At 50.8% G+C, this 15249-nt stretch overlaps 1 protein-coding gene across 5 annotated transcripts in view; it reads right to left on the reverse strand.

The window, feature by feature from the left end:
- ct (homeobox protein, cut) overlaps positions 1–15249 on the reverse strand; it is a 754353-nt gene that overhangs the window by 54328 nt on the left and 684776 nt on the right. For all 5 annotated transcript variants that reach the window (XM_089573991.1, XM_089573990.1, XM_089573992.1 and 2 more), the window contains one exon: positions 13567–13618. In XM_089573991.1, coding sequence (XP_089430117.1) covers positions 13567–13618 — 52 coding nt within the window. The remainder of the gene's footprint in view (positions 1–13566; positions 13619–15249) is intronic.

Genomic DNA, 15249 nt, shown 5'->3' on the forward strand with positions numbered 1-15249 from the left:
GATACTTCCTCTTACGGCGTGACGACCGCGACATAGCACCTCGTCCCTCACATACGGCGTCTGTAAAAAGACGCTGCTAAACAACGCTCTAGTGGACGACGCCGGATGCCCATCCGCCAAATTCTATGAGCTCTTAATAGTTGGAAGGACTTATACGTGGCTGTTAGACCGAACTGCAGACGTGGAGAGGCGCGCAGAGCTTCTCGCCTGCCGTAGGAGAAGCGTGTATACAATCATCGCTCGCCGAGGTACGGGAAGGCAATATCTCGCGGTGAAGTGCGATGAACACGGCCCCTATAGCTTGTATCCTGACCACTGACGCGGCCGCAAAAGTGAGCCGTAAACGCGAAGAGCGGCACGACGATGTCCGATCGTAAAAAAGTACATTTTGCGACGACGGAATAACTTGAACCGCGGGTTGGTTATCGCTCAGTTGGTAGATAGCCGTTCACTTTGGCAACTAGAATGCGAAGCGAAGAATAAGCAAGGCGTTGAGTGAAATGCGTAGTTAGGTTGACGCTATTGCTCGCTAATGCGTGTATGCACAGGAAGAATTGGGGGAGCAGATGCATGGTCTGTCTTCACCTCCTGCCCCGTATACTGCCCTGCAGCGCACTGAATAGACCCGATTTCGTTTTCAGAACGAGTTAAAGATCTTGTAGTTCACATTATTGAAAGTTGTCATTTGTATTGCCTCCCCCCCCCCCCCCCCCCCCTTCCCCAAATTACGAAATTAAGAATGCGGAATCACATTTTTCTTCTCGTCTTTTTTGGGGTGCAAACTTTTGCAAGGCTCTATAAGCAGAAGAAAACTATATCGATATCCCAAGCTGCGATTTTATAATCCGATCTTCAGACTGCGCTGTCTTTGGTTGAATTTATCCACACTGCGTGCGTGAGAATTCCGGTAGCAATAATAATATCGATGTGTTCAGACGCAACCAGTTTTCCGCGTCCGTTGTGCGTTAGCTGCTGCGGGCAGGACGACATTATGTTTGTTTATTTTTCAATTCGCCCAACTCAGAGTAAGTTATCGAATTAGTAATCGCGAATCAGGGAATTAAACGTGCCATCACAGAAGAATGGGGTCCATGGGTGCGTGCATGGCAGGCAAGACGAGGCTCTCTCTCTGCTGCGTACTGCACAATTTCGCAAACCTGCAGGTTCTCGATGAAGTGCAGCCAGTCACTGAACACTCCTGCATCAGCGTCAGCTTTGTGCACTCATCGTCGTATGATCAAACTCTCAGCTCATTAATCAATATTTTCAGCCTTTTTTTTTTGTTACGCAGACAGGACATGAATAAAAAGAGATCTAATAAACTCTGAAATATCCCATACACGAGGCAGCAGCACTTTCTTAGCGAAATAAAAATATATTGTGTCGCAAGCCCTGAGAAAAAAACGTCTGAGAGCGTCGCTGTCTATCTAGATTTAAGACAGCGTTAATCCCATCGCTTGCACTTAAGCACAGGCTCGACAAAGTGGTCTCATACACGGTCGCCGAGGAAAGGAAGGAAATATGAAATGAGCGCGATCGCGCGACAATTTTCGTCTTTTACTTCATGGGGCTGATGAACTTCTTTTTTTTTTTTTTTTCAATGAGAAACACCGCGAGCGCTGCGACTCTGTTGATGAACCCCGAATACGCGTCGCAGATTAGCGACTCGGGGTGAAAACAGATTCCTTCTAGAAGGCAAAATCTCCGCTGTCACGGGCCGGGCACGTTCAGCGTATTAGCAGCGATGTTTCGCAAAAGCAGAGACACCGTCTCGATGGGGTCTGGAGGGCACAACGGTGTACAGTCTTAAAGCACACCGCTGAACGCGCATGCGCGCATTAAACCGCGCACTCTAAGGAGGAAAGCGTTAGTTAGCCTGTGAAGTAGTAAAGTGGAATCGCGTTCCCTCGAACTCGCTTAATTCGAACTCCCGGTTTATTCGAAATGGCTCTTCGGTCCCGTCATCATCAGGTGTATTTCAAAAAAAAAAGTTGGCAGCGGCTTAGCTCTGCTATGCCAGGATATACGTAACGTGAGAACGCCACTTGGCTCTGCGCCGGCGGCAGCAGAGGCAGCGGCGAGCGCTCGCGGCGAGGCGACGGAGAACGCGCGCGGCGAGGAGCGCCAGCTGTGCGCAGTGACGTCACTCGCTCGTCGCGCATGCGCAGTATGGCCGACGGAGGGAGCACGCCAAACGGCGAGACTGTGGCCAATGTAGCTCACGCTACAAAAGGCTCCATTTGATATGAACTGCGCCTAAACCGAACAAGTGTTCGGTCTCTTTCGAGTTCGAATTTATCGAGAGCCGGGTTCATATAGAACATAGCGTACTAGAGCACGGCAGAGAAAGGATAGGCAGACGTTTCTTGACAATCACAAAGCAATTAAGGGAGGGGAAAGCCTTAGGGTGCTTGCCAATGTTTCGACAAGAGGACTCGTATATAGCATGTATACAGAAGTCAACCGAACTATCTCCGCAAGGACATCGTTGTCCAACTAGCCGTCTTGTCCCAATGGCCACTTAGGCCAGCATAAGATGACGTCCGATCACTGCTTGCTGCATTCAAGCGCGCATTAAGAACACTGTGCCGTGCAATGGCCGATAGACAGAACCAGACGCATGCCCGCAGCGCGCATCCAGGCAATGTTTACAACGCTGCGTGGCGTCTCGAAGCTGACAGAGCCGTCGCGCTATCCCCGCAGTCAGCGGTGAATAAACTTAGCAACTATCGGCCTTCCTTCGCTCGCTGGCAAAAAAGAAGCGGAGCAGAGAATAAGCCGAGACGCGCGCGCGGCTCTCCAAGTAGCCCCGAAGGTCGGCGTCGGCGATACGAGCGGGGCTTGCCAAGACGGAGGAGTTCGAAGCGCGCGTCAAATGCACCCGGCATCGTTCGCATGCCTGCTCTGCCTCTCCCTGCCTGGAGAGATGAAGATGTCGGAGAAGGGGAGAGGGCAAGAGCATTATTTTTACCACCCGGACGGCCATCGCGGCGAAAGCTTGCGCTCGGCTTCTCATATTCCGGAAGGCTACAATGGGAAGAACGAGGCGGCCGGCGTCGTTTGGGGTTGCTTGCATCGGCGTCGCTCCTCTGGTTCACGAGTTCGCGTGTGTGGACGACTGACGCGAGACAGACGGGTCAACATCTCGCTGGAAACGACGGCAGAGCCGGTGCCAACAGCTTGCGGCAACGAACCGGCTATAGGACCGTTGCGATCAGCTTTCACACTTTAAGCTCGGCGCATTTGGGTGCGAGACAGTGTTGGATCGCGCTCGAAAATTTCAACGCCGAGTGCGAACGCTAATGGTGCCGCCGCGGTGTCCCCAACGCGGGATACCGCGAGCGAGGCTTGACAGATGGAGTTAGCGGAGCTATCCAGACAAGTAGCAGCTGTACTTAAGGGCCATCTAGTATAGGGACATTGCACGAGTAGGAGAAACGGGAGGCGGAAGATGTCTCGGAGACGAGCCCCAGTATTTCGCCACATATTACTGTTTCTTTGGCAGTGGCCTCTGTACTGCACTCTATTCAAAACATTGTTGATCGTGTTTTCAGCGTAAGAGTTTCGACAATAAAAAGGACGCAGGTAGAAAAACAAATATAGGAGATGGCGTCGTTTCCCGCCACTGACAGAGAAGAGCGCATAACAGCGGTGCTATGTGCATGATGCCTCTTCGCACGTGAGCTGTTGCGCCGAGATGGTTACGCGTGAAAGGCCCCCGACAAACACACCATCGGGAAGATGCTTCGAAGGTTTCCGGATGTCAATGTCGAGTCGCTCACGCCAGTTGGGGGGGAGTCGCGCTGCTTATTTTAAAACGCGACTCCCTATAGCACGAGAGACCGCTTCTTCGGCCCCGTCGATGCTGTTTGCCAGTGCGCTCCGGGAACCACTGGATCGGCGCGCGGTGGAGAAAACTCTCTTGGCGCGCCGATGAGCTCAGCGCTCTCGCCCGCACCGGTTTCCAATGACGCACGCGGGCGCGAAGAATCAGCGGGCGGCTCGACACTTTAGCGCCTGAGGAGAGCGGCCCGTTATAGAGAGCGCGACGCTCAAGAGAGCGACAAGCCTCCCTTTCCCACAGTCTCACTTGCCCCACAACTCCGGGCCTGCCGGCTTCGAAAACCGAGCGTACGCGGTAGGCTGCCAATGAAAGCGTCCAGCATGTCGACGTGACGCTGTCACTTCTGTTGGCTATTTTTTATTGTTTATGGGGGGGGGGGGGGGGGGGGGGGGGGGGGGGAGTTAACGCCCCAAAGCGACCCAGGTTATGAGGGACGCCGTAGTGAAGCGCTCCGGAAATTTCGGCCACCTGGGGTTCTTTAACGTGCACTGACATCGCACAGTAAACGGACTTTTAGAATTTCGCTTCCATCGAAAATCGACCGCCGCGGCCGGCATCGAACCCGCGTCTTTCGGGTCAGCATCCGAGTGCCATAACCACTGAGCCACCGCGGCGGCACTGTTGGCTGTTGACGCTTGTCACATTGAGTAGGTTAAATGGTGGCCGGTCAGCTACAGCTCCTTAGATTAAATGGAAGACGGTTGTGGTAGTAGTGGTGGCAGTTTTTATCAGTAAACGTTTATTATTATAGAGCATCTTTTTAATTTACGCCATAAGCTGACCACTGACCACTAATCCAGAACCTTACAGTCAATTTTCTGCGCACAAAAACATGAAAGGGCTGGTTTGCCAAGAAATCGCTGTTTTGAATGTCATCACGCTGCAGGCTCCGACCGCAGCCGTGTAATTGCGTACCTGCCGCGGTGGCTTAGCGGCTATGCCTTTCTGCTGCGGAGCACGAGGTCCGGGTTCGATTCCAGACAGCGGCAGCGGCCGCATCTCGATGGAGGCGAAATATGCAAAAACGCGCAAGAACGCTCGTGCAACTGAAATTCGATACGCTCTGAAAACCCGCAGGCGGTCGAAATTAAAGTTCTCCCAGGTCTTCCATCATCACGTGATGCGAATAAATTATTACAATATTGACTTCTTACTCTACTATGCCTCGAAGCATAAAGTTAAAAAAACGCAAATGAATCGAACCATTCCCGGAACTTGTGCACCGAACGACGGCGTTGGATTTCCGAGCCCATTAAGAACACACATATCGGAGCCGGTTAAAACAGCTGTGTCCGCGATGTGCCTTTAACAGCTCTATAGCTTAAAGAGGGCGCCACTGCAGATGGAAAGTGCGCGACAGATTAAATGAATTGCTATAGGATCGTCTTATCGCAGTTGCCAGCCAGCAAACGCGGTCCACAACACCGACGAACGAAGCGTTGATCAGCGATTTCCGCAACTACGGCTTTATACTTCCTACATGCAACAAGCGAGTCTGTAGAGAGCAAGCGACATACAAGGCCACAACAACGACGGCGTCGAACGTATAGCACCAGGTGCGACAGAGCAGGCGCGCAGTACTGTCGCGATTTCTTAGAACCGTGGTTATAGAGCGGCAATCGTTCGCGTCAGCGAGTGCGACATCACGGCGACGTCGCGAATTTCGACATCCCTTTGCCCGGATTCCGCTAAACGCCGGAGCCAGAGCGCCAACGGCGAACACGTTAACTATAATATACAGGGTGTCTCACTAAGACTTTACACAATTTTCAAAGATAGGCTTTTTGAGTTAGAAGAGCGCTTTTTTTTCGGCATAGCATTGTCAGCGGTGTAGTACATCACAATACAGCTAAGACGTGCTAACTAGCAGGCTGTTTAACCAATAATGAATAGTTAACTTTTTAACTATTACTGCACGGCTCCTTAATTATTGAGAGGCGTGTAGCCCATCGTAAGTGACGTCCATATAAGTTTTTAGAATGTCTAAAACGCGGTTACCCTCAGCTCTATGGCCGAACCAATTTTGGCTACATTACGCCAAAATACATGCGCTTTCGAGAAGCATTCAGGCGAAGCAACCTCTCCAGTGTGAGTGACTCGACGAAACAGCCAAAATTTCTTGGGCCGCAGCGCCGAGGGTAACCGCGCTTTTGAATTTTTTTTCTTTCGAAAGCAGTGCGTCTCCGCTCGCTAAAACTCTCTGTAATACCGAAATGCCGCATATTCGGCTGTCTGGGGGACTACAGGTAGTGGCCTACCAAGCAGAGTAGTCTTATGTGAACTAGAGATTGAGAAGCTTCGTGCGCATGACAGTTTCGCACGCGGCCCTCATGAAACAAAATGGCGTCTCCCGAGTGGTTGTCACCACTCTAAAGGGCGGCGCCGGCGTGGAGGCACCCTAAAGTAGAAACGAGACAGGTGCGCCGCCCTGGCGTCAATACGAGTTGCTGCGCTGCAGCGACCACTACTGCGTTCTGTATCGGTGCCAGCGGCCGAGCCGTGTATGGGCTTCGAGCCCAGATAGGAATGACACGGCGCAAAGGCTTGAAACAAATGGCTGACTGCCATGCGCGTGGAAGAAATATAGAGAGGGTTGGAGCGACAGCTGCGATGGTCCCGAACCTAAAGGGGGAGGAAAAATAAATGAGTAACCGCCATTCAAACGACAGAAAGAGAAAAAAAAAAGCGACCTAACGAAGAATAGAGAGAACAAAAAGAAAATGAAAGCAGAGACGACACTGTCGCGCGAAGCCTTGGGTGGCGGCAGACAGGGAATGAAATTGACGCAGCTGCAAATTCGAGCTCTAAAATATATATAGATGTGTGCGTGCGTTCCCGATCGGGCATAACACAAGAAGAACGCGGAGCGCGCACAGGTGGCATGCAACGCACGCACGCGGGCAGAGAGACAAGTGGCGCCCATGAAAGGGGAAAAGCGAAAGCTTGCTGGGGTCGCCGGCGGGTGCAGCAGCGAAACGGACAGGGTTTGGGGCTGTGGGAGGGACGAAGCCAGGGCCGGCCGCAAGGCTGCGCACGCGTCATCGGCAGACCCTAGCGAAAGTTCGGTTTGCCCGGTTAATGAGCAGTTCTTTCTCCATGACCCCTAGCTCTCCATGAAGCGCGCTTGATGTCTCTAGGCATTCAGACGCATTCAACAACGTCTTACGACGCATGTTTAGTATATAACATATAAGCGAAGAAATACAATTAGTATGAAATTTACAAAATAACCGCCTGATGAAAAGCGAGAATCTTTGAAGTTATTTGGCCGCTAGAAGCAGGAAACGGACTTAAACAAAACAACTAACTTAAAAGTCTGCTCACAGCTCTTGAAAAGGTGACGACGTGGGACTATACTGTGGTAGTCCTCTGACTTCCGATGGCACATAGGCTACAGAACTGATTCGGTTTTTAGAAACGAAGGTGTCCATTGTGTCAGGGCAGAAGCTCGGACCAGTTGGTACAACATTCTAAAGAAAGATAAACCAGCGCAAAACACGGGACGAAGGAAGAAAACGACACACAACGTGCTGCGTCCAATGTCCATTACAATGTCCATTGTAATGGACATTGGAATGGACATTGTAATGTCCATTACAATGTGCGCGGGATCCGACGCGGATATACAAGTAAGGACAGGAATAAGCTAACCATACTAGTAACCTCCCAACAGCGGAAATGTTTTCTAGTGAACCCTACACATCGAGTCGTTCATCCCTACGCCGTCAGAGAAAACGGTTGATGGTGTCTGTATTTTCCAGCTCACCTGCAGTTTAGGCCAAACGATTGGCAGCTTTTACTGACAGGTACGAATGCAAACAGTTCCTGATCGTCGCTGAAGGCTGGGTGCAGACCTGGGTCGTTATAACCACAAAGCAACACGAACAAAAAGAATCACAAACAAATAGCGCCGGACGGCTAAGCCACTCCGAAGCGGGAAATTAGCGAAGGAGAAATGCACCCCACCTCCCACTGTGACCCTCTATAACTTCTTCAACCGTGTTTACCAGCCGCTCAACAAACCTCTACCGAATAACGTATTTTCTATCAGCAGCAAATTCAATGCGAAAAACACAACAGGAACATCAAAATGAAAAGACTGCAACTGAAGCAGGTTCATTACTAGAGCAGTTGATTCTCACCAAGGAGTTGAGAAGACCAGTCAGTGGATAGGGTTAATGGAGCCCCGCCTACACTTACCATCCAGCAGTTAGTATTTTTTTTTTTTTAATATGGGTGTAATTGCGCTTGCGAATCATTCGAAACAGGTGGCACGCCCCAGTACAATGAGCGCTTCATGAACACGTTTCGCGACCACTTGGGATTCCGGAAAGCAGAGTCCACAGTTGCCTCACTTGAGACTCCGCTGTCGAGTGCCAAGAGCCTGCAGATCCCCGAGACTAGCATATACTGCGATCACTACAGTGATTGCGACAAACGTTCAAATACAGCCAAGTTTTAGGCACGGAATTAAAAAAAAAAAAAAAACTCAGACATCTCCAACAACGAAAAGAGCGAAACAAACAAAACAATCTCGACGTTCGACAAAAGCAGACGGTACACTTGAAGTGGACATATCGCTAAAGAAACTCAAGCGAGGACAATGAATCGAATCGCTAGAAGGTCTGGCTAGAACTGCTTTTGTAACCAACGCGAAGCAAAAAAGGAGCGAGATAACCTTATTTTAAGGGGGAAAAAAAATAATACGAGAAAACTGTCGGAAAAAAGCAGTAAAAAAAAGAGAGAGAGAAGACCCTGACGTCAGCGGAGGCTGCTTTTGCTTTATGTCACCTATCGTGAATTCGCGAGCCGAATTCGAGCTTGCGCAGTTATCCCAATTGTTCCAATCACGCTCGTGGTTAACGCGCATAACCTTTCCCTTTAACTCCGCCTTACGCAATTCCCATGTATACAGCCTGCCGCCTGACGTATTTTTCTCCGAAGCTCGCCTTGTTATCGGTTCACGGCGCGGCCGCTCGAGCGATCGGCCGACCAGACATCGAAAACGAATATCGCCCACAAAAGAGAAACAAGACAAGCGGAACGAAGAAACAAGAAAAAAAAACGCAACTAACGCGCACGCTTCTGCTTCGCGCGTTCGTGGCTTCGGCGGCGGCGGCCCCAACCACAAAAGAGCAGCGCGGTTGTGAAAGCGCTCGTATCATTGTATCGCCTCGGAATCGACTCTCAAAGGGCGGACACGAATTACGACAGACAGACAGACAGACGGATTCGGGCGGACAATACGCGGCTCTCCTCGAGTGCACAGCCGGCGTTGTTCAACGCGCGCCCTCTGTCGACAGCTGCGGCGACAGCGCGCGCCGCATCTTTGAGGGCGCTCGAACAAGTGTCGAAGAGAACCGTTATATGTGGGGCTGCTGCTGCTAACGGCACATGCGTGTGTGTGTTCTTTCCCTTTCATGTCGGCGCCGCCGGCTGACCTATTTCGCGTTCCATCGCAGCCAAATGGCGATCCTATGAACAGATGAGGCCGGTCGCGAGAAGAGAATATCTACCGCGCATTATTCTCCGCCATCGACAACGACGTGTCTTATAACTTGTAACGCACGTGGTAAGCGCGATGTTTCGGAATTCAAGCCGGCCATACTGCCGGCAGGATGCCGCGTTGTGTTGGTCTCAGCAGCACGGCTGTCAGCATGGTGGCGTTACATCGTTTATAGAGAGATTGTTGCGAAGAAAAACTGTTAGCTGTGTGTGTACTAGAGCGCGAATATCTGCGAATATCGCGTCGTCGCTTCAAAGTCGCGAAACCGGGACGACTACCTGAATGTGACTAAAACAAAGGAAAACATATTGACACCACAGCGGTGAAACGCAAGGGGTTGATTCCATGGCGTCCATGGCCACCGCGCCCAGAGAGGACCTAGAAAGGACGGAACAGCCACACCGAGTCTCGAATATGTCTCACAAACAACGAGTATGCTGCACGCAGGAACGTCGCAAGCTTCGTTTGTGACCTAGGAGGTACTCTCTACGGCACTCTGTGCTGCCATATTTAAGCACCTAATACCGGAGGCTTGTAGAACACGTCGTAGTACGGTAAGTTGGTACACGTTGCTTAGTAAGCAGTTTTAGCGCCGTTGTCAGAAGCGAAGCGCTAAAGGACGACACAGAGAGTCCAGCGCATGTGTCGTCGCCTCTCGTGTCGTCCTTTAGTGCTTCACGAACAAGATGTTTGCCCTCTAAGGATGACAGCAGCTCCGCTAATAAACACACTAACCCAACACGCCAGATACGAGTGTCCATCAAACACCTCGTGCGAACCAAACACATCAACCATGATGGCGCTCTTTGGACAAGCTGTCCCCTGCGTTAATAAAACAAAATCACCATCATCATCATCATTATCAGCTACGAGTGTTCCCTCACGCAGTGACGTAACAAGGTATACGCACAACGCAGGCCACCAACGACTGCTGTCTAATGACCACCAAGACGGCTTCCGATTGTTTGTATTTCGCCGCTTCTCTCGCACTTGCTGCTGAGCCACTCCGTCTACGCCCCCCCCCCCCCCCCCCAACCTCTTCCCCGACTAGTTCGTTAACTGATTCGTCGAACGCGGCTCCCGTACATATAGTGTGCGCCTCGGCTAGGCGAGATAACGCACGGCCAACCGCCATCAGCGACGCATCGACAGCGAAGGGTGACTCAATCGCCCTAACGAGGCGGCGACCGAAGGGACGCAGCATCGCTTGCATTATCGAGCACAGATGCCAACCCCTGCCTCACTGTACGGCACTGGCCAGCTAGAGCGGCGCTCGAAACGTGATTGCGTCGGTAATTATTGCGCGCGCGTGTGTCCCAAGCATCGAGGGGCCGCCATCCTCCTCCCACTACTACGCTTTCTGCCCTACTCTCTCATTTATGCCGCGGCGCGTGCGATTTCACAAGCAACAACAGTGGACGAGAAAGTCCTCGCAACCCACGCAAAAAGAAAAAAAAAGCACGCAAACGGAAAAGAGGTACGGCACAAGTGTAGGATCGATCTCGTCCTACGAATTATCGCACACGCAGTTGCCACGTCAACCCCTTCTTCGCGTTGGCTGGTTTGTTTTACTTTGGTCGTTTTTCCGACTTTCTCCCCACGCCACTTCTCGGGGTTCATAACTTTCGCCGCGGCGGCTGACACGGCGGGAGGTGTGATGCTGTCTCCCTTCTCTCCCTATTCTCTCCCTACTTCATTTTAATTCCTTTAATTCCTCTCCACCCAGGCCCCTGCGCCGCGGCGTCCCGTTTATTTATTCCTCAACGCTCGAGGGATGTGTGCGCCGCTCGCTGATGGGATTCCGACCGACCGAGCGGCCAGCCAGCGACCCAGGGAAACCGGGAGGCTTTCTGGCGTGCGCCAAAGGGTTGGCCGTCCCCATCGACCCCGTCTCCCTGACGCGCCTGGCCGGCATAATAGCCCCGGGAGCCGCAGCACCGATTGGGACAAAGGCGTCCGATCAGCCCGCGCCTTCCCTGGCCGCAGCAGCAAGGTTCGAACGCCTTCCCTTCTTTTTCCTACACACTCGTTTTCATCCCTACGCTTCCCCACCCTCCCTATGCACCCAACCCTTTGGTGATGGCGTTTATTTATTTCCGAAGCCCATATTCCCGAAGCTCAATCCTTTCCGTCCGCCTCACCCCGTTGCTCCCGACCATTTCCATTCGGCCTGCTTTCTTTCTTCCCCCTTTTCATCCCCCTGCTTCTCATCCCTCTCTCCAGTTTTTCGGGATGTTTGTTTCGAACAGGTTCGGGCGCCGAGTTTGTAATGCGCACCCCTCTTCCCCGAAATTGGAGCCCCGCGACGTCCTTCTCCCACGCGGCCTGGCTTCTCTGCCGATCACTGCCACTCCCTTGCCGCCCATGTGTGCGCTTCCCTCTGCCTCCTAGTCCTCCTCTCCCGTCAAACAAAGGCTCGAATTGGCGGCTTAGTCATCGCCGCCGCTGTTTTCCCGAAGCCCGTTCGAACGCCCGATAGCTTGGGCAGGCGCTGACGCGGCTGATGGCGTATGGCTCTACGCCTGTAATAAAGCGCAAAAAAAAAGAAAAGACATGACGAGGATTGTCGCTCAGCACGTTCAGTTCCTGGTTTCGAATGCACGGCGTTCGCGAACGTTAACTGCTATGTAGCGCATGATATGCGCAGCGCGTCGTGTGTTGCGACGTAGTGGCTTTGGGAGGGACTCCACTGCCGCTATTCCTATTGATGCTAGAAATGATAAAATAACAACAATACACTAGCTTATCGCGTTGCCATGACGCGCTGCCGTGGGGAGAGCTTGGCACAGCGCCAAGCTTACGACGGCTGGCTATATCTGACTGCGTAACTGGCTAATAAAATGGTCCTTTTTATATTATCCTCAACGCCGCGTCAGTCGACATCGATTCGCCCCTAGAAACAAGGTGCAGATGTACTGCGTGCACCTGTTTTTAGTGAACAGAGCTGCACGAATGCACGCTACTTTTAGGCGCCAGATATTAACAGCAGCTGCCCATATCTCTCCTCACCAAGCTATATGAGTTACGGTGAAGCCTAACGAACTTGCCGCTGTGGCTCAGCGGTTAAGGCGCTCGTCTACCGAACCGGAGTATCCGTGTTCGAACCCGACCGGGGCAGTCGCGTTTCGACGGAGGCGAAACGCAAAAGGCGCCCGTGTGCCGTGCGATGTCAGTGACCGTTACAGATCCCCAGGTGGCCCAAATTATGATGATGATGATGTCCTCAGGCTTAATGGCATATGCCCACGGCGGGAGATTGGCCAGGATGCATAGCGGATACAGCCGAAATTATTACGGAGACCTCCACTACGGCACCTCTTTCTTCCTTTCTTCTCTCACTCCCTCCTTTACCCCTTCCCTTACGGCGCGGTTGGGGTGTCCACCGAGATAAGTGAGACAGATACTGCGTCATTTACTTCCCTCAAAAGCCAAAACCAACCAATAAGTTCGTGCCAAGACACATTACTCAAACTATTATTATTAGTGATTATCTATTAATAAAATAACAATGGAAGGAGGCACTTTGCGAGCCTAAAGTGCGCTAGGCGAAAGCCTTTGTCGCGCTACTTCAACTGCCAATGACTGCCTATGTAAGTTACGGCTGCACCGCTTGGGAGCCATCCTCCTCCACTAGCTGCCGCACGCCGACTGACGACGGAGCAACGCTCGACGCCGCCGCGCCGACAGCTCCACCAGTCGACGAAGACTGGCAGGCGCGCCGTCGATGAGTCACCCCAGGCGCTGGATGTAACGCCAAACGGACGGACGGGAGTATGAGCCATTACAGGCTTTCGCCTTAAAAATATGTTGTTAGCCGCAGAATCTGGCATTGAAGCCTGAAGCACCTGAGCTGCGGTCAGCGCGAGTAAAAGTACCGGGAGATGAGAGGTAGAGGAGAAAGGAAGGGGGAGCGATAGGAAGAAAGGATAGAACTCGAACTACCCCTTGTCGTATTTGACGAAGGGCCAACGGGTACGCGACGGCGGGAAGAACGGGCAGTCAGATATTAGGGAGTTTCCGTATACTGTTAACCTAAAACTCTCTTTTGAGATCGTTTCTGTAGCGCACAACGAAGAAATACAGCCACAGCACTGTGGGTCGAGAACTGGATATAAAGAAGATGGCACTGCGTAGGCGATTGTATTGACTGACGAGAGTGACCGAGTCTACGTACGGACGGGCAACATGAGCGCAGAAAAAACGGCGGTTCTCTTACCTGATTTGCACGCTCCAAGTCGGTCATGAGCATTTCCATTTCATCGGACCGGCTGCAACGGGAGAGAAAACGATACGCCAGGCATGAGCAAACACTGACGAGAAAAAACATCAATGCTAACACTTCAACTTTCCATATTTTATTTTTTTCCGCTATCAGCTTCGCAAATATACAGCGTGTTTCGCCTAAGTCTCTACGCAATTTTTTAAAATAGGATTTTTAAGTAGAAAAGCGCTTTTTTCGGCATAGCACTGTCAGCGGTGCAGTACATCAGAACAGAGCTAAGACGTGCTAACCAGCAGGCTCGTTAACTAATATTGAACAGTCAACTTTTTAACTATTACTATTCGGCTCTTAATTATTGAGAGGCGTGTTGCCCACCGTAAGGAATATCAATATTAGTTTCTAGAATTTCGAATACGCCCCTTACCCTCGGCGTGTACATTTTGTCTACATTGTGCCAAAATGCATGCGCTTTCGAGAAACTTGCAGGTAAAGGAAACTCTTTAGTGCACGCAACTCGTTAAAAAAAAAGCCAAAATTTGTTGGGCCACAGCGCCGAGACTTGCCAAGTTTTCGAAATTCTAGAAACTGATATGGATATCTAAGAGTAATAGTTAAAAAGTTAACTATTCGTTATTACCGAACCACATCTTAGTTGCATTCTGATGCACAACACCGCTGGCAATGATACGCCGAGAAAAAAAAGCGCTCTTCTAACTCCTAAAATCCTATTTGTAAAATTGTGCGAACTCTTAGGTGAAACACCCTGTATAGGATAATGCGCCAAGAGTAATGAGAACGAAACAAGAACATCAACGACCATCCCAAAAACAATTCATGTGAGACATTAGCGACTATTACGCGCAAAAAATATAAAAGAAAGCAAGAACGTTCCTCGAAGATATGTTGTGCGATTTGTTTTTAACTTTATACTGAACGAAACTCAGAAACTGCCCCAAGATTATAATGCGCGGCTTTTCCTATATAGAACTAGAATCAGCGGCAAGGCCAGAATTCTTGCTAACAATTTTTCGGTACATCAGGGTGGAGTGTGGGCGGAAATGTCCCTTAGGATGAAGGGGGCGGTACATACCAGAAGAATGGACAGTTACCTTCAGCATTTACAATATCTTACAATTTCCCAATTTTCAATTTTTTTTTTTTTAGAGAACATGTTCGACATGCTGTGTCGCTAGGTTTGCGAAGACTGACAGTGGGCTATAGTACTAGCAGCCCTTAGGTGCATATGTCGTTTGTCTAAATGGAAAATATCAGAGCGAGCTTAATGTTAGCCTGGTCTACTGACAAATGCATAATTAGCGATGCACAAAACTAAAGCTTTAAAAAACGCCCTTTCAGTAGTAACACGCAAAAAAAAAAAAGAAAAACACTCTTTGTAGAGGAAGTTGCAAATTGATCCAGGCAGCAAATGCGAACAACCCGGCATATACTATAGTTATTTACATCGTCAGGAATGCGACAAAGATTTCGCCACTATTCGAGAGCGGCAGTGTGATTAGCAAGTGCAAATTCTTTTCTAGTGGCGAGTTCGCTAAAGATATGACCCGCCGCGAGGAGCTGCAGCGAGGCCGGTGAACCGAATTCAAGATACTATCGACCGCGAAAGTGTGTGCGGAAGAGCGAATTATTTCGACGCCCTCTGCAAACCGCCGCTTAAAA

The sequence above is a fragment of the Amblyomma mixtum genome, chromosome 2, assembly GCF_055824585.1.
Source record: "Amblyomma mixtum isolate Tamu chromosome 2, ASM5582458v1, whole genome shotgun sequence".
NCBI lineage: Eukaryota > Metazoa > Arthropoda > Arachnida > Ixodida > Ixodidae > Amblyomma > Amblyomma mixtum.